Source organism: Pristiophorus japonicus, chromosome X (assembly GCF_044704955.1).
Source record: "Pristiophorus japonicus isolate sPriJap1 chromosome X, sPriJap1.hap1, whole genome shotgun sequence".
Lineage (NCBI taxonomy): Eukaryota > Metazoa > Chordata > Chondrichthyes > Pristiophoridae > Pristiophorus > Pristiophorus japonicus.
This window is the reverse complement of record NC_092010.1, coordinates 10,367,980-10,387,780: the sequence shown is the minus strand read 5'-3', so window position 1 is coordinate 10,387,780 and position 19,801 is coordinate 10,367,980. Positions and strand designations below refer to the sequence as shown.

General features: G+C 50.5%; 1 protein-coding gene across 1 annotated transcript in view; it reads right to left on the bottom strand.

Moving 5' to 3' along the window:
- The window catches only part of LOC139240805 (calcitonin gene-related peptide type 1 receptor-like), a 457,522-nt gene that overhangs the window by 109,494 nt on the left and 328,227 nt on the right, over positions 1–19,801 (bottom strand). The window contains exons 4-5 of the mRNA XM_070869283.1: positions 2,967–3,077; positions 1,140–1,252 (exon numbers count right to left, since the gene is read on the bottom strand). Coding sequence (XP_070725384.1) covers positions 1,140–1,252; positions 2,967–3,077 — 224 coding nt within the window. The remainder of the gene's footprint in view (positions 1–1,139; positions 1,253–2,966; positions 3,078–19,801) is intronic.

The following is a 19,801-nucleotide window of genomic DNA, read 5'->3' as shown; positions in this document are numbered from 1 at the left end:
ACCCCTTACTGGCTGGCGGGGACCCCCTCATGAAATTGCCCCTCGGGAAATGGCTCCTTTCCCGGTATTGCTCCACGGGAGTGGCCCTGCCGCCGGTCAGTGCCCCCAACAGCTATTTCTTTCAGTGCCCTTTCAGTTGCTTGGCGACCTGGCCACCTTTAAAAGGGAGCATGCTGCCGTCGATGCCATCAACAATTATGGCCGCGGGTTCGGCCGGGCCGCCAACAGGCAGCCCGGCACCCGCTCTAGGGTGCCAGGCCGCTGGCCCGGCCGAAACCCTCCCTGGTGGCCCTGTGTTTGCCACTGAAGTGGCTGCAGAGTTCGCAGCGTCTCTCCCCTCTAACTGAAGGCGCGAATGATTGACAGCCTCGGCTACTCCGCCCCGCCCCCACTTCCAGCCCTATGATGAGGCCACTTCCGCTCTGCTCGAAAAAAATCCCTTAAGTGCTAAATTTCGACGGTTAGGCCGCACTGTGCATTGAAACTGGTCGGTGCGCCTCGTTTCCGGCAGTGGGCAATTTCAACCCCCTTCTGTTCTTATGTTCTTAGCCAGTTTTGTATCCATGCTGCCACTGTCCCTTTAATTCCATGGGCTTCAATCTTGCTAACAAGTCTATTATGTGGTACTTTGTCAAGCACTTTTTTGAAAAATCAATGAGGAAATAATGTGAGGTGAACGAGGAGGTGAAATAAAGTGATAGGAACATGAGGAGATCACTCAGCCCCTCAATCCTATTCAATTAGATCATGGCTGATCTGTACCTCAACTTCATGTACCTGCCTTGGTTCCCTATCCCTTGTTACCCTTATTTCAGAAAAATCTATTGATCTCTGTCTTGAAAATTGCAATTACCCAGCATCCACTGCCTTTTTGTCAATGTCGGGTGAATAAGGCGTTTTTCAAGAGTTCTCATAATTTCCTACTGAAGTAACAGCCGGAGATCGGGAGATCCCTGCAGTAATTCCCCCACTGTGTGCATCGTCAGTTTCTAAAACGCTGTGGGCAGACTCCACCACACCTGCAACTTGACATCTTGGCATTTTGCTACATTTGCCAGAGATGCTCTACCACTACAAATGAGTGTATACAGCTTCCAGTCCTCAGTCAAAGAGCTGCAGATTTCAGCAGAACCTCTCACCTTTATCTTGGCACTGGTGTAGGCCGTACACTGAGTGTAGTTTGACCAGGTCCGGTTGCTCATAGGGTGTCGAAACCACCAGCCATTTTCAGTACAGATCTTGGTTACCTTTTCTAAACAGGAAAAGGGAGAGTTAAAGACAGCTCTGTCAAGCAAATCATCTGCTTCAACACACAAGAATAGATTACCGCAAGTAGCCTGATCATCATCATCACAGGCAGTCCCTCGAGCGAGGATGACTTGCTTCCACACGAGTTCACAGATGTTTCAATGAATGACCCGATGTTCCAGTCCTGAACTCCAGTTGAGGGGGTAGAAGATGCCTGTGCGTGGATTTTTTTAATGTGTGGTGACCGTTGCACATCAGCCACCACACGGGTTTGACAGAGCTAGGTCTTTATCCAGTGGCAAGGGTTAACCAGGACTACTGGAGACCTGCTCTGCTGCACGGACTGAGTGCGTACACATATCGCAGTGTGGGCTGGGCTGTGCTGCCCCTGGGCCCTCGCCTCTTCTGGACCTATGCCCTCCGCCCACGATGTTCCAAGGCCTGACGCTTCAGCTCTATTTATAGCCCTGACCTGCGGTGGTGTTCTCACACAGGTCGGAGCGGCCCACTGCAAGAAGCCTGATAGAATGTAAAGGGCAACACACACACACACAGACGAAGGAAGACCATGGCTGTGGGAAACTGAGGCTATCAATTCAGGGAGGATTCAGCTCACATTAACCAGAGCAAACCAGCACCACACTTGGGCCCACGAGAATGGTGCCCCATTGTTTCCTGCAGTATTTTTAAAACTTCTTTCCATTCTCAGGATGTGGGTGTCTGTGGGCTGAGGCAGGGGTGGAGATGGATGATATTACCGAGTTAGAAGTAGGCGATGTTTGTGACAGAGAGGACATGGGTTGGAAGGTCAGCTTGGGGTCAAATAGGATGCCGAGGCTGCGAACCAGTTTCGACCTGAGACTGTAGCCGGGCTGGGGGATGGAATTGGTGGCAAGTGCATGGATTTTGTGGTGGGGGCCGAAGACAATGGATTCAATTTTCCTAATGTTTTACTGGAGGATATCCGGTCCTGGAGTTATCCAGAGAATCACCTGCAACGGTATCTCTTCCTGTCCCCGCACCATAACCTCTGGCGACCTCCAAGGATCTATCCTTGGTTCCCTTCTTTTACTCATCTATATGCTGCCCCTCGGTGACATCATCGAAGACAAGAGGTCAGCTTCCACACTAATGGCACCCAGTTCTCCTAGTCCAGCACCACTTTCGAACCCTCCACTGCCTCTGCGCTGTCAGGTGATTCTCTGGCTGCGATTAGATAGCTAAGAATGGAACCAGGCGAGTGTAGTCCCACCCAGCTGGACGATGGTGGAGAGGTGTTGGAGGAGGATGGAGTGGTCAACCATATCAAATGCTGCAGACAAGTCAAGAAAGATAAGGAGGGCATACACCATGGTCACAGTCATATAGGATGTCATTTGTTTTGCTGTCTTTTCTCTTTTCAATGGCAACAGCTTTGTTGTGCATCTCCAACAGTTTATCTTTTTATTGATAATACATTACAGTAACTTGATAACTTCAAAATCCATTGGCTATTGTGTGATCTCCATCATCCAATTAGCATGCATGGCAAAACCTAAAGTCTGAAAGCTGATGCCTTTGTTGGCTGTTATTCTGCAGAATTTGTGTGTATTTTAATTGGGGAGTCATGTTTGTTTTTTTCCCTTGGGCTTTGTGCTGTCATAGGTCACAGGTCACAACATAATGGATTGAAGCTCAAGATATGTTCGAGGGGAAGAAATAGCAGTTTGCAGACTTACCCGAGGGATCAAAGTCGTTATAGTAATCAGGGCAATGCTGCACAGAGATTGATTTGGTGGGAGAGTCATCCCAACATAGATATCCATCCCAGGTTCGGTTACAGTAGGAGCCTGTGCACCAGAAAAAGCAGCACGTTAATGTCTGTTTTCTTCATAAAGCTTTTCTATTGATCCTCTGAATTTTCCTGCCTTGCTCCTCCTAAACTTTCAATTTGCCGTGCTCCAGTCTTCTCTCTGCATCGTGGCTCAGTGGGTAGCACACTCTGACTCGCCTCTGAGTCAGAAGGTTGCAGGTTCAAGCACAAAAATCGAGACTGACACTCCAGTGCAATACTGAGGGAGTGAGGCACTGTCGGAGGTGCCGTCTTTTGGATGAGATGTAAAACCGAGGCCCCGTCTGCTCTCTCAGGCGGACGTAAAAGATCCCATGAAACTATTTTGAAGCAGAGCAGGACAGTTCTCCCCGGTGTCCTGGGGCCAATATTTATCCCTCAACCAACATCACTGAAACAGATTACCTGGTCGTTATCACATTTTTGTTTGTGGGAGCTTGATGTGCGCAAATTGGCCGTCACATTTCCTACATTACAACAGTGACTACACTTCAAAAGTACTTCAATGGCTGCAAAAAAGTGCTTTGGGATGTCCTGAGATTGTGAAAGGCACGATAGAAATACAAGACTTTTTTTTTGACGGGGGGGGGGGGGGGCGGCGGTGGCTGGAAATAGTTGCTTACAGACTTATTCGAGGAACCCTCACTGTGTTGTAATGAAAAGTTAGCGCACTGTATCCAACTCCTAACGCCTTCTTTCACAGGGCCTCCAAACTATGGAACCTCACACATCTCTCAAACTTCCTTTCCTCCTGAAATCTGCAGGATTTGGAAAATCCAAACATGGCATCACCTCATTCCCTGCTTCCCGGTTTATGTCATCTTCTCTCCCGCTGTTATCAGGCATGCTAGTGTCTTGTACTGTGGGCCTCAGCCCTTCACCCGCTTTGTCAATTTGTGGACAAGGCTCTCCCATCAGTTACTTTGTCAACAATGAAGCGTGTGCTGGGAGATGTAAAATCTACTCTGCCTTCACCAACACCGCAACTAAACCTTGTATTTATATAGCGCCTTTAACGCTAAAACATTCTAAGGCACTTCATCATCATCATAGGCAGTCTCTCGGAATCGAGGTAGTGAGTTCTTTGATGGCTGAACAGTCCGATATGAGAACCACAGACCCTGTCACAGGTGGGACAGACATTCGTCGAGGGAAGGAGTCGGTGGGGCTGGTTTGCTGCGCGCGCCTTCCGCTGCCTGCGCTCACCTCTTCACGTTCTTTGCACTTCACAGGAGTGTTAGCAAACGAAATTTAACAAGAAAAGCCATACAAGGAGATACTAGACCAGATGACCAAAAGTACGGTTAAACAGATAGGTTTTAAGGACAGTCTCAAAGGAGGGGAGGGAGGTCGAGAGGCGAAGAGGTTTCGAGAGGGAATTCCAGAGCTTGGGGCCTAGGCAGCCGAAAGCACAGCCATCAATGGTGGAGTGATTAAAATCAGGGATGGGCAACAAGCCAGAATTGGAGAAACACGAAGATCTCGGACGGTTATACGGCTAGAGGAGGTTACAGAGATAGAGAGGGACAAGATCATGGAGGGAACTGAAAACAAAGATGAGATTGTTTCAATTGAATCGTTGTCGGACCAGGCGCCGAAAAAGGTGTGAATGTACAATGTGATAACCCACTGCACCACCCAGTCCCAAAGTGTGAAAGGACAGTGTGATAACCTACTGCACCACCCAGTCCCAGAGTGTGAAAGGACAGTGTGATAACCCACGGTACCACCCAGTCCCAGAGTGTGAAAGGACAGTGTGATAACCCACTGTACCCAGTCCCAGAGTGTGAAATGGCAGTGTGATAACCCACTGTACCCAGACCCAGAGTGTGAAAGGACAGTGTGATAACCCACTGTACCCAGACCCAGAGTGTGAAAGGACAGTGTGATAACCCACTGTACCACCCAGAGTGTGAAAGGAGAGTGTGATAACCCACTGTACCACACAGTCCCAGAGTGTGAAAGGACAGTGTGATAACCCATTGTACCCAGTCCCAGAGTGTGAAAGGACAGTGTGATAACCCACTGCACCACTCAGTCCCAGAGTGTGAAAGGACAGTGTGATAACCCACTGTACCCAGTCCCAGAGTGTGAATGGACAGTGTGATAACCCACTGTACCACCCAGTCCCAGAGTGTGAACGGACAGTGTGATAACCCACTGCACCACTCAGTCCCAGAGTGTGAAAGGACAGTGTGATAACCCACTGTACCACCCAGTTCCAGAGTGTGAAAGGACAGTGTGATAACCAACTGTACCCAGTCCCAGAGTGTGAATGGACAGTGTGATAACCCACTGTACCCAGTCCCAGAGTGTGAAAGGACATGTGATAACCCACTTTACCACCCAGTCCCAGAGTGTGAAAGGACAGTGTGATAACCCACTGTATCCAGTCCCAGAGTGTGAATGGACAGTGTGATAACCCACTGTACCACCCAGTCCCATTGTGTGAACGGACAGTGTGATAAACCCACTGTACCCAGTCCCAGAGTGTGAAATGGCAGTGTGATAACCCACTGTACCCAGACCCAGAGTGTGAAAGGACAGTGTGATAACCCACTGTACCCAGACCCAGAGTGTGAAAGGACAGTGTGATAACCCACTGTACCACCCAGAGTGTGAAAGGAGAGTGTGATAACCCACTGTACCACACAGTCCCAGAGTGTGAAAGGACAGTGTGATAACCCATTGTACCCAGTCCCAGAGTGTGAAAGGACAGTGTGATAACCCACTGCACCACTCAGTCCCAGAGTGTGAAAGGACAGTGTGATAACCCACTGTACCCAGTCCCAGAGTGTGAAAGGACATGTGATAACCCACTTTACCACCCAGTCCCAGAGTGTGAAAGGACAGTGTGATAACCCACTGTACCCAGTCCCAGAGTGTGAATGGACAGTGTGATAACCCACTGTACCACCCAGTCCCAGAGTGTGAACGGACAGTGTGATAACCCACTGCACCACTCAGTCCCAGAGTGTGAAAGGACAGTGTGATAACCCACTGTACCACCCAGTTCCAGAGTGTGAAAGGACAGTGTGATAACCAACTGTACCCAGTCCCAGAGTGTGAATGGACAGTGTGATAACCCACTGTACCCAGTCCCAGAGTGTGAAAGGACATGTGATAACCCACTTTACCACCCAGTCCCAGAGTGTGAAAGGACAGTGTGATAACCCACTGTATCCAGTCCCAGAGTGTGAATGGACAGTGTGATAACCCACTGTACCACCCAGTCCCATTGTGTGAACGGACAGTGTGATAAACCCACTGTACCCAGTCCCAGAGTGTGAAAGGCCAGTGTGATAACCCACTGTACCCAGTCCCAGAGTGTGAAAGGACAGTGTGATAACCCACTGTACCCAGTCCCAGAGTGTGAAAGGACAGTGTGATAACCCATTGTACCACCCAGTCCGAGAGTGCGAAAGGACAATGTGATAACCCACTGTACCACCTAGTCCCAGAGTGAGAAAGGACAGTGTGTTAACCCACTGTACCCAGTCCCACAGTGTGAAAGGACAGTGTGATAACCCACTGTACCACCCAGAGTGTGAAAGGACGTGTGATAACCCACTGTACCACACAGTCCCAGAGTGTGATAGGACAGTGTGATAACCCACTGTACCAGCCAGTCCCAGATTGTGAAAGGACAGTGTGATAACCCACTGCAGCCAGTCCCAGAGTGAGAAAGGACAGTGTGTTATCCCACTGTACTGAGTCCCAGAGTGTGAAAGGACAGTGCGACAACCCACACTACCCAGTCCCAGAGTGTGAAAGGACAGGGTGATAACCCATTGCACCCAGTCCCAGAGTGTGAAGGGACAGTGTGATAACTCACTGTACCCAGTCCCAGAGTGTGAAAGGACAGTGTGATAACCCACTGCACCACTCAATCCCAGAGTGTGAAAGGACAGTGTGATAACCCATTGTCCCCAGTCCCAGAGTGTGAAAGGACAGTGTGATAACCCACTGTACTAACCAGTCCCAGAGTGTGAAAGGACAGTGTGATAACCCACTGCACCACTCAGTCCCAGAGTGTGAAAGGACAGTGTGATAACCCACTGTACCCAGTCCCAGAGTGTGAATGGACAGTGTGATAACCCACTGTACTAACCAGTCCCAGAGTGTGAAAGGACAGTGTGATAACCCACTGTACCCAGTCCCAGAGTGTGAATGGACAGTGTGATAACCCACTGTACCACCCAGTCCCAGAGTGTGAAAGGACAGTGTGATAACCCACTGCACCACTCAGTCCCAGAGTGTGAAAGGACAGTGTGATAACCCACTGTACCACCCAGTCCCAGAGTGTGAATGGACAGTGTGATAACCCACTGTACCCAGTCCGAGTGTGAAAGGACGTGTGATAACCCACTGTACCACCCAGAGTGTGAAAGGAGAGTGTGATAACCCACTGTACCACACAGTCCCAGAGTGTGAAAGGACAGTGTGATAACCCACTGTACCAGCCAGTCCCAGAGTGTGAAAGGACAGTGTGATAACCCACTGCACCCAGTCCCAGAGTGAGAAAGGACAGTGTGTTAACCCACTGTACCCAGTCCCACAGTGTGAAAGGACAGTGCGATAACCCACACTACCCAGTCCCATAGTGTGAAAGGACAGTGTGATAACCCATTGTACCCAGTCCCAGAGTGTGAAAGGACGGTGTGATAACTCACTGTACCCAGTCCCAGAGTGTGAAAGGACAGTGTGATAACCCACTGCACCACTCAGTCCCAAAGTGTGAAAGGACAGTGTGATAACCCATTGTCCCCAGTCCCAGAGTGTGAATGGACAGTGTAATAACCCACTGTACCCAGTCCCAGAGTGTGAATGGACAGTGTAATAACCCACTGTACCCAGTCCCAGAGTGTGAAAGGACGTGTGATAGCCCACTTTACCACCCAGTCCCAGAGTGTGAAAGGACAGTGTGATAAACCCACTGTACCCAGTCCCAGAGTGTGAAAGGAGTGTGATAACACACTGTACCCCGTCCCAGAGTGTGAAAGGACAGTGTGATAACCCACTGTACCAGTCAGTCCCAGAGTGTGAAGGGACAGTGTGATAACCCACTGTACCTCCCAGTCCCAGAGTGTGAAAGGACAGTGTGATAACGCACCATACCACCTAGTCCCAGACTGTGAAAGGACAGTGTGATAACACACTGTACCAACCAGTGCCAGAGTGCGAAAGGACAATGTGATAACCGACTGTACCACCCAGTTCCAGAGTGTGAAAGGACAGTGTGATATCCCACTGCACCCAGTCCCAGAGTGTGAATGGACAGTGTGATAACCCACTGTACCCAGTTCCAGAGTGTGAAAGGACGTGTGATAGCCCACTTTACCACCCAGTCCCAGAGTGTGAAAGGACAGTGTGATAACCCACTGTACCCAGTCCCAGAGTGTGAATGGACAGTGTGATAACCCACTGTACCACCCAGTGCCAGAGTGCGAAAGGACAATGTGATAACCGACTGTACCACCCAGTTCCAGAGTGTCAAAGGACAGTATGATAACCCACTGCACCCAGTCCCAGATGGTGAAAGGACAGTGTGATAACCCACTGTACCACCCAGTCCCAGAGTATGAAGGGACAGTGTGATAATCCACTGTACTCAGTCCCAGAGCGTGAAAGGACCGTGTGATAACCCACTGTACCCAGTCCAAGAGTGTGAAAGTACAGTGTAATAACCCACTGTCCCACCCAGTCCCAGAGTGGGAAGGGACAGTGTGATAACGCACTGTGCCACCCAGTCCCAGAGTGTGACAGGAACGTGTGATAACCCACTGTACCCAGTCCTAGAGTGTGAAAGGACAGTGTGATAACCCACTGTATCACCCAGTCCCAGAGTGTGAAAGGACAGTGTGATAACCCACTGCACCACCCAGAGTGTGAAAGGAGATTGTGATAACCCACTGCACCACACAGTCCCAGAGTGTGAAAGGACAGTGTGATAACCCACTGTACCAGCCAGTCCCAGAGTGCAAAAGGACAGAGTGATAACCCACTGCACCCAGTCCCAGAGTGAGAAAGGACAGTGTCTTAACCCACTGTACCCAGTCCCAGAGTGTGAAAGGACAGTGCGATAACCCACACTACCCAGTCCCAGAGTGTGAAAGGACAGTGTGATAACCCATTGTCCCCAGTCCCAGAGTGTGAAAGGACAGTGTGATAACTCATTGTACCCAGTCCCAGAGTGTGAAAGGACAGTGTGATAACCCACTGCACCACTCAGTCCCAGAGTGTGAAAGGACAGTGTGATAACCCATTGTCCCCAGTCCCAGAGTGTGAAAGGACAGTGTGATAACCCACTGTACCCAGTCCCAGAGTGTGAAAGGACGTGTGATAACCCACTTTACCACCCAGTCCCAGAGTGTGAAAGGACAGTGTGATAACCCACTGTACCTAGTCCCAGAGTGTGAATGGACAGTGTGATAGCCCACTGCACCACCCAGTCCCAGAGTGTGAAAGGACAGTGTGATTACCCACTGTACCCAGTCCCAGAGTGTGAAAGGCCAGTGTGATAACCCAGTGCACCCAGTCCCAGAGCGTGAAAGGACAGCGCAATAACCCATTGTACCACCCAGTTCCAGAGTGTGAAGGGACAGTGTGATTACCCACTTTACCCAGTCCCAGAGTGTGAAGGAGTGTGATAACACACTGTACCCCGTCCCAGAGTGTGAAAGGGCAGTGTGATAACCCACTGTTCCTCCCAGTCCCAGAGTGTGAAAGGACAGTGCGATAACCCACTGTACGCAGTCCCAGAGTGTGAAAGGACAGTGTGATAACCGACTGTACCACCCAGTTCCAGTGTGTGAAAGGACAGTGTGATATCTCACTGTACCCAGTCCCAGAGTATGAATGGACAGTGTGATAACCCAATGTACCCAGTCCCAGAGTGTGAAAGGACGTGTGATAGCCCACTTTACCACCCAGTCCCAGAGTGTGAAAGGACAGTGTGATAACCCACTGTACCCAGTCCCAGAGTGTGAATGGACAGTGTGATAACCCACTGTACCCAGTCCGAGAGTGTGAAAGGACAGTGTGATAACCCACTGTACCCAGTCCCAGAGTGTGAAGGGACAGTGTGATTACCCACTTTACCCAGTCCCAGAGTGTGAAAGGACAGTGTGATAACACACTGTACCCCGTCCCAGAGTGTGAAAGGACAGTGTGATAACGCACTGTACCAACCAGTGCCAGAGTGCGAAAGGACAATGTGATAACCGACTGTACCACCCAGTTCCAGAGTGTGAAAGGACAGTGTGATATCCCACTGTACTAGCCAGTCCCAGAGTGTGAAAGGACAGTGTGATAACCCACTGTACCCAGTCCCAGAGTGTGAATGGACAGTGTGATAACCCACTGTACTAGCCAGTCCCAGAGTGTGAAAGGACAGTGTGATAACCCACTGTACACAGTCCCAGATGGTGAAAGGACAGTGTGATAACCCACTGTACCACCCAGTCCCAGAGTATGAAGGGACAGTGTGATAATCCATTGTACTCAGTCCCAGAGCGTGAAAGGACCGTGTGATAACCCACTGTACCCAGTCCCAGAGTGTGAAAGGACAGTGTGATAACACACTGTACCACCCAGTCCCAGAGTGTGAAGGGACAGTGCGATAACCCACAGCACCCAGTCCCAGAGAGTGAAAGGACAGTGTGATAACCCACTGAACCAACCAGTCGCAGAGTGTGAAAGGACAGTGTAATAACCCACTGTACCCAGTCCCAGAGTGTGAAAGGACAGTGTGATAACACACTGTACCCAGTCCCAGAGTGTGAAAGGACAGTGTGATAACCCACTGTATCCCGTCCCAGAGTGTGAAAGGACAATGTGATAACCCACTGCACCCAGTCCCAGAGTGTGAAAGGACAGTGTGATAACCCACTGTACCCAGTCCCAGAGTGTGAAAGGACAGCGTGATAATCCACTGGACCACCAAGTCCCAGAGTGTGAAATACAGTGTAATAACCCACTGTACCACCCAGTCCCAGAGTGGGAAGGGACAGTGTGATAACGCACTGTGCCACCCAGTCCCAGAGTGTGAAAGGAGAGTGTGATAACCCACTGTACCACACAGTCCCAGAGTGAGATAGGACAGTGTGTTAACCCACTGTGCCCAGTCCCAGAGTGTGAAAGGACAGTGTGATAACCCACACTACCCAGTCCCAGAGTGTGAAAGGACAGTGTGATAACCCACTGTACCACACAGTCCCAGAGTGAGATAGGACAGTGTGTTAACCCACTGTGCCCAGTCCCAGAGTGTGAAAGGACAGTGTGATAACCCACACTACCCAGTCCCAGAGTGTGAAAGGAGAGTGTGATAACCCACTGTACCACACAGTCCCAGAGTGAGATAGGACAGTGTGTTAACCCACTGTGCCCAGTCCCAGAGTGTGAAAGGACAGTGTGATAACCCACACTACCCAGTCCCAGAGTGTGAAAGGACAGTGTGATAACCCACACTACCCAGTCCCAGAGTGTGAAAGGACAGTGCGATAACCCACACTACCCAGTCCCAGAGTGTGAAAGGACAGTGTGATAACTCACTGTACCCAGTCCCAGAGTGAGAAAGGACAGTGTGATAACCCATTGTACCCAGTCCCAGAATGTGAAAGGACAGTGTGATAACTCACTGTACCCAGTCCCAGAATGTGAAAGGACTGTGTGATAACTCACTGTACCCAGTCCCAGAGTGTGAAAGGACAGTGTGATAACCCACTGTACCCAGTCCCAGAGTGTGAATGGACAGTGTGATAACCCACTGTACTAGCCAGTCCCAGAGTGTGAAAGGACAGTGTGATAACCCACTGTACACAGTCCCAGATGGTGAAAGGACAGTGTGATAACCCACTGTACCACCCAGTCCCAGAGTATGAAGGGACAGTGTGATAATCCATTGTACTCAGTCCCAGAGCGTGAAAGGACCGTGTGATAACCCACTGTACCCAGTCCCAGAGTGTGAAAGGACAGTGTGATAACACACTGTACCACCCAGTCCCAGAGTGTGAAGGGACAGTGCGATAACCCACAGCACCCAGTCCCAGAGAGTGAAAGGACAGTGTGATAACCCACTGAACCAACCAGTCGCAGAGTGTGAAAGGACAGTGTGATAACCCACTGTACCCAGTCCCAGAGTGTGAAAGGACAGCGTGATAATCCACTGGACCACCAAGTCCCAGAGTGTGAAATACAGTGTAATAACCCACTGTACCACCCAGTCCCAGAGTGGGAAGGGACAGTGTGATAACGCACTGTGCCACCCAGTCCCAGAGTGTGAAAGGAGAGTGTGATAACCCACTGTACCACACAGTCCCTGAGTGAGATAGGACAGTGTGTTAACCCACTGTGCCCAGTCCCAGAGTGTGAAAGGACAGTGTGATAACCCACACTACCCAGTCCCAGAGTGTGAAAGGACAGTGCGATAACCCACACTACCCAGTCCCAGAGTGTGAAAGGACAGTTTGATAACCCATTGTACCCAGTCCCAGAATGTGAAAGGACAGTGTGATAACTCACTGTACCCAGTCCCAGAATGTGAAAGGACTGTGTGATAACTCACTGTACCCAGTCCCAGAGTGTGAAAGGACAGTGTGATAACCCACTGCACCACTCAGTCCCAGAGTGTCAAAGGACAGTGTGATAACCCATTGTCCCCAGTCCCAGAGTGTGAAAGGACAGTGTGATAACCCACTGTACCCAGTCCCAGAGTGTGAATGGACAGTGTGATAAACCACTGTACCCAGTCCCAGAGTGTGAATGGACAGTGTGATAACCCACTGTACCACCCAGTCCCAGAGTGTGAAAGGACAGTGTGATAACCCACTGTATCCAGTCCCAGAGTGTGAAAGGACAGTGTGATAACACACTGCACCCAGTCCCAGAGTGTGAAAGGACAGTGTGATAACCCACTGTACCCAGTCCCAGAGTGTGAATGGACAGTGTGATAACCCACTGTACCCAGTCCCAGAGTGTGAAAGGACAGTGCGATAACCCATTGTACCACCCAGTTCTAGAGTGTGAAGGGACAGTGTGATTACCCACTGTACCGAGTCCCAGAGTGTGAAAGGCCAGTGTGATAACCCACTGTACCCAGTCCCAGAGTGTGAAAGGACAGTGCGATAACCCATTGTACCACCCAGTTCCAGAGTGTGAAGGGACAGTGTGATTACCCACTTTACCCAGCCCCAGAGTGTGAAAGGAGAGTGTGATAACCCACTGTACCACACAGTCCCAGAGTGTGAAAGGACAGTGTGTTAACCCACTGTACCAGCCAGTCCCAGAGTGTGAAAGGACAGTGTGATATCCCATTGTACCCAGTCCCAGAATGTGAAAGGACAGTGTGATAACTCACTGTACCCAGTCCCAGAATGTGAAAGGACAGTGTGATAACCCACTGCACCACTCAGTCCCAGAGTGTCAAAGGACAGTGTGATAACACATTATCCCCAGTCCCAGAGTGTGAAAGGACAGTGTGATAACCCACTGTACCCAGTCCCAGAGTGTGAATGGACAGTGTGATAACCCACTGTACCCAGTCCCAGAGTGTGAATGGACAGTGTGATAACCCACTGTACCACCCAGTCCCAGAGTGTGAAAGGACAGTGTGATTACCCACTTTACCCAGCCCCAGAGTGTGAAAGGAGAGTGTGATAACCCACTGTACCACACAGTCCCAGAGTGTGAAAGGACAGTGTGATAACCCACTGTACCAGCCAGTCCCAGAGTGTGAAAGGACAGTGTGATATCCCACTGTACCCAGTCCCAGAGTGTGAATGGACAGTGTGATAACCCACTGTACCCAGTCCTAGAGTGTGAAAGGACAGTGTGATAACCCACTGTACCCAGTCCCAGAGTGTGAAGGGACAGTGTGATTACCCACTTTACCCAGTCCCAGAGTGTGAAAGGACAGTGTGATAACACACTGTACCCCGTCCCAGAGTGTGAAAGGACAGTGTGATAACCCACTGTACCACCCAGTCCCAGAGTGTGAAGGGACAGTCTAATAGCCCATTGTACCTCCCAGTAAGAGTGTGAAAGGACAGTGTGATAACGCACTGTACCAACCAGTGCCAGAGTGCGAAAGGACAATGTGATAACCGACTGTACCACCCAGTTCCAGAGTGTGAAAGGACAGTGTGATATCCCACTGTACTAGCCAGTCCCAGAGTGTGAAAGGACAGTGTGATAACCCACTGTACCCAGTCCCAGAGTGTGAATGGACAGTGTGATAACCCACTGTACTAGCCAGTCCCAGAGTGTGAAAGGACAGTGTGATAACCCAGTGTACCCAGTCCCAGATGGTGAAAGGACAGTGTAATAACCCACTGTACCACCCAGTCCCAGAGTATGAAGGGACAGTGTGATAATCCATTGTACTCAGTCCCAGAGTGTGAAAGGACAGTGTGATAACACACTGCACCCAGTCCCAGAGAGTGAAAGGACAGTGTGATAACCCACTGAACCAACCAGTCGCTGAGTGTGAAAGGACAATGTGATAACCCCCTGTACCCAGTCCCAGAGTGTGAAAGGACAGTGTGATAACCCACTGGACCACCAAGTCCCAGAGTGTGAAAGTACAGTGTAATAACCCACTGTACCACCCAGTCCGAGAGTGGGAAGGGACAGTGTGATAACGCAATGTGCCACCCAGTCCCAGAGTGTGAAAGGACAGTCTGATTACCCACTGTACCACCCAGTCCCAGAGTGTGAAAGGACAGTGTGATATCCCACTGTACCACCCAGTCCCAGAGTGTGAAAGGACAGTGTGATAACCCACTGTACCACCCAGAGTGTGAAAGGAGAGTGTGATAACCCACTGTACCACACAGTCCCAGAGTGTGAAAGGACAGTGTGATAACCCACTGTACCAGCCAGTCCCAGAGTGTGAAAGGACAGTGTGATAACCCACTGCACCCAGTCCCAGAGTGAGAAAGGACAGTGTATTAACCCACTGTACCCAGTCCCAGAGTGTGAAAGGACAGTGCGATAACCCACACTACCCAGTCCCAGAGTGAGAAAGGACAGTGTATTAACCCACTGTACCCAGTCCCAGAGTGTGAAAGGACAGTGCGATAACCCACACTACCCAGTCCCAGAGTGTGAAAGGACAGTGTGATAACCCACTGTACTACCCAGTCCCAGAGTGTGAAAGGACAGTGTGATAACCCACTGTACCACCCAGAGTGTGAAAGGAGAGTGTGATAACCCACTGTACCACACAGTCCCAGAGTGTGAAAGGACAGTGTGATAACCTACTGTACCACTCAGTCCCAGAGTGTGAAAGGACAGTGCGATAACCCACACTACCCAGTCCCAGAGTGTGAAAGGACAGTGTGATAACCCACTGTGCCCAGTCCCAGAGTGTGAAAGGACAGTGTGATAACCCATTGTGCCCAGTCCCAGAATGTGAAAGGACAGTGTGATAACTCACTGTACCCAGTCCCAGAGTGTGAAAGGACAGTGTGATAACCCACTGCACCACTCAGTCCCAGAGTGTGAAAGGACAGTGTGATAACCCACTGTACCCAGTCCCAGAGTGTGAATGGACAGTGTGATAACCCACTGTATCCAGTCCCAGAGTGTGAAAGGACAGTGTGATAACCCACTGTACCCAGTCCCAGAGTGTGAATGGACAGTGTGATAACCCAATGTACCACCCAGTCCCAGAGTGTGAAAGGACAGTGTGATAACCCACTGTATCCAGTCCCAGAGTGTGAAAGGACAGTGTGATAACACACTGTACCCAGTCCCAGAGTGTGAAAGGACAGTGTGATAACCCACTGTATCCCATCCCAGAGTGTGAAAGGACAATGTGATAACCCACTGCACCCAGTCCCAGAGTGTGAAAGGACAGTGTGATAACCCACTGTACCCAGTCCCAGAGTGTGAATGGACAGTGTGATAACCCACTGTACCCAGTCCCAGAGTGTGAAAGGACAGTGCGATAACCCATTGTACCACCCAGTTCTAGAGTGTGAAGGGACAGTGTGATTACCCACTGTACCTAGTCCCAGAGTGTGAAAGGCCAGTGTGATAACCCACTGTACCCAGTCCCAGAGTGTGAAAGGACAGTGCGATAACCCATTGTACCACCCAGTTCCAGAGTGTGAAGGGACAGTGTGATTTCCCACTTTACCCAGTCCCAGAGTGTGAAAGGAGAGTGTGATAACGCACTGTACCACCTAGTCCCAGACTGTGAAAGGACAGTGTGATAACACACTGTACCAACCAGTGCCAGAGTGCGAAAGGACAATGTGATAACCGACTGTACCACCCAGTTCCAGAGTGTGAAAGGACAGTGTGATACCCCACTGTACTAGCCAGTCCCAGAGTGTGAAAGGACAGTGTGATAACCCACTGTACCCAGTCCCAGAGTGTGAATGGACAGTGTGATAATCCATTGTACTCAGTCCCAGAGCGTGAAAGGACCGTGTGATAACCCACTGTACCCAGTCCCAGAGTGTGAAAGGACAGTGTGATAACACACTGTACCACCCAGTCCCAGAGTGTGAAGGGACAGTGCGATAACCCACAGCACCCAGTCCCAGAGAGTGAAAGGACAGTGTGATAACCCACTGAACCAACCAGTCGCAGAGTGTGAAAGGACAGTGTAATAACCCACTGTACCCAGTCCCAGAGTGTGAAAGGACAGCGTGATAACCCACTGTACCACCTAGTCCCAGAGTGTGAAAGGATAGTGTGATAACCCACTGTACACAGTCCCAGAGTGTGAAAGGACAGTGTGATAACCCACTGGACCACCAAGTCCCAGAGTGTAAAAGTACAGTGTAATAACCCACTGTACCACCCAGTCCCAGAGTGGGAAGTGACAGTGTGATAACGCACTGTGCCACCCAGTCCCAGAGTGTGAAAGGACAGTCTGATTACCCACTGTACCACCCATTCCCAGAGTGTGAAAGGACAGTGTGATATCCCACTGTACCCAGTCCCACAGTGTGAATGGACAGTGTGATAACCCACTGTACCACCCAGTCCCAGAGTGTGAAAGGACAGTGTGATAACCCACTGTACCACCCAGAGTGTGAAAGGAGAGTGTGATAACCCGCTGTACCACACAGTCCCAGAGTTTGAAAGGACAGTGTGATAAACCACTGTACCAGCCAGTCCCAGAGTGTGAAAGGACAGTGTGACAACCCACTGCACCCAGTCCCAGAGTGAGAAAGGACAGTGTGTTAACCCACTGTACCCAGTCCCAGAGTGTGAAAGGACAGTGCGATAACCCACGTTACCCAGTCCCAGAGTGTGAAAGGACAGTGCGATAACCCACACTACCCAGTCCCAGAGTGTGAAAGGACAGTGTGATAACCCATTGTACCCAGTCCCAGAGTGTGAAAGGACAGTGTGATAACCCACTGCACCACTCAGTCCCAGAGTGTGAAAGGACAGTGTGATAACCCATTGTCCCCAGTCCCAGAGTGTGAATGGACAGTGTGATAACCCACTGTACCCAGTCCCAGAGTGTGAATGGACATTGTGATAACCCACTGTACCACTCAGTCCCAGAGTGTGAAAGGACAGTGTGATAACCCACTGTATCCAGTCCCAGAGTGTGAAAGGACAGTGTGATAACACACTGTACCCAGTCCCAGAGTGTGAAAGGACAGTGTGATAACCCACTGTATCCCGTCCCAAAGTGTGAAAGGACAGTGTGATAACCCACTGCACCCCGTCCCAGAGTGTGAAAGGACAGTGTGATAACCCACTGTACCCAGTCCCAGAGTGTGAATGGACAGTGTGATAACCCACTGTAACCAGTCCCAGAGTGTGAAAGGACAGTGCGATAACCCATTGTACCACCCAGTTCCAGAGTGTGAAGGGACAGTGTGATTACCCACTGTACCTATTCCCAGAGTGTGAAAGGCCAGTGTGATAACCCACTGTACCCAGTCCCAGAGTGTGAAAGGACAGTGTGATAACCCACTGCACCACTCAGTCCCAGAGTGTGAAAGGACAGTGCGATAACCCACGTTACCCAGTCCCAGAGTGTGAAAGGACAGTGCGATAACCCACACTACCCAGTCCCAGAGTGTGAAAGGACAGTGTGATAACCCATTGTACCCAGTCCCAGAGTGTGAAAGGACAGTGTGATAACCCACTGCACCACTCAGTCCCAGAGTGTGAAAGGACAGTGTGATAACCCATTGTCCCCAGTCCCAGAGTGTGAATGGACAGTGTGATAACCCACTGTACCCAGTCCCAGAGTGTGAATGGACAGTGTGATAACCCACTGTACCACTCAGTCCCAGAGTGTGAAAGGACAGTGTGATAACACACTGTACCCAGTCCCAGAGTGTGAAAGGACAGTGTGATAACCCACTGTATCCCGTCCCAAAGTGTGAAAGGACAGTGTGATAACCCACTGCACCCCGTCCCAGAGTGTGAAAGGACAGTGTGATAACCCACTGTACCCAGTCCCAGAGTGTGAATGGACAGTGTGATAACCCACTGTAACCAGTCCCAGAGTGTGAAAGGACAGTGCGATAACCCATTGTACCACCCAGTTCCAGAGTGTGAAGGGACAGTGTGATTACCCACTTTACCCAGTCCCAGAGTGTGAAAGGAGAGTGTGATAACCCACTGTACCACACAGTCCCAGAGTGTGAAAGGACAGTGTGATAACCCACTGTACCAGCCAGTCCCAGAGTGTGAAAGGACAGTGCGATAACCCACTGCACCCAGTCCCAGAGTGAGAAAGGACAGTGTGATAACCCACTGTACCCAGTCCCAGAGTGTGAAAGGACAGAGCGATAACCCACACTACCCAGTCCCAGAGTGTGAAAGGACAGTGCGATAACCCACACTACCCAGTCCCAGAGTGTGAAAGGACAGTGTGATAACCCATTGTACCCAGTCCCAGAATGTGAAAGAACAGTGTGATAACTCACTGTACCCAGTCCCAGAGTGTGAAAGGACAGTGTGATAACCCACTGCACCACTCAGTCCCAGAGTGTGAAAGGACAGTGTGATAACCCATTGTCCCCAGTCCCAGAGTGTGAAAGGACAGTGTGATAACCCACTGTACCCAGTCCCAGAGTGTGAATGGACAGTGTGATAACCCACTGTACCCAGTCCCAGAGTGTGAATGGACAGTGTGATAACCCACTGTACCACCCATTCCCAGAGTGTGAAAGGACAGTGTGATAACCCACTGTATCCAGTCCCAGAGTGTGAAAGGACAGTGTGATAACACACTGTACCCAGTCCCAGAGTGTGAAAGGACAGTGTGATAACCCGCTGCACCCAGTCCCAGAGTGTGAAAGGACAGTGTGATAACCCACTGTACCCAGTCCCAGAGTGTGAATGGACAGTGTGATAACCCACTGTACCCAGTCCCAGAGTGTGAAAGGACAGTGCGATAACCCATTGTACCACCCAGTTCCAGAGTGTGAAGGGACAGTGTGATTACCCACTGTACCCAGTCCCAGGGTGTGAAATGCCAGTGTGATAACCCACTGTACCCAGTCCCAGAGTGTGAAAGGACAGGCGATAACCCATTGTACCACCCAGTTCCAGAGTGTGAAGGGACAGTGTGATTACCCACTTTACCCAGTCCCAGTGTGTGAAAGGACAGTGTGATAACGCACTGTACCACCCAGTCCCAGAGTGTGAAGGGACAGTCTGATAACCCACTGTACCCAGCCCCAGAGTGTGAATGGACAGTGTGATAACCCACTGTACCCAGTCCCAGAGTGTGAA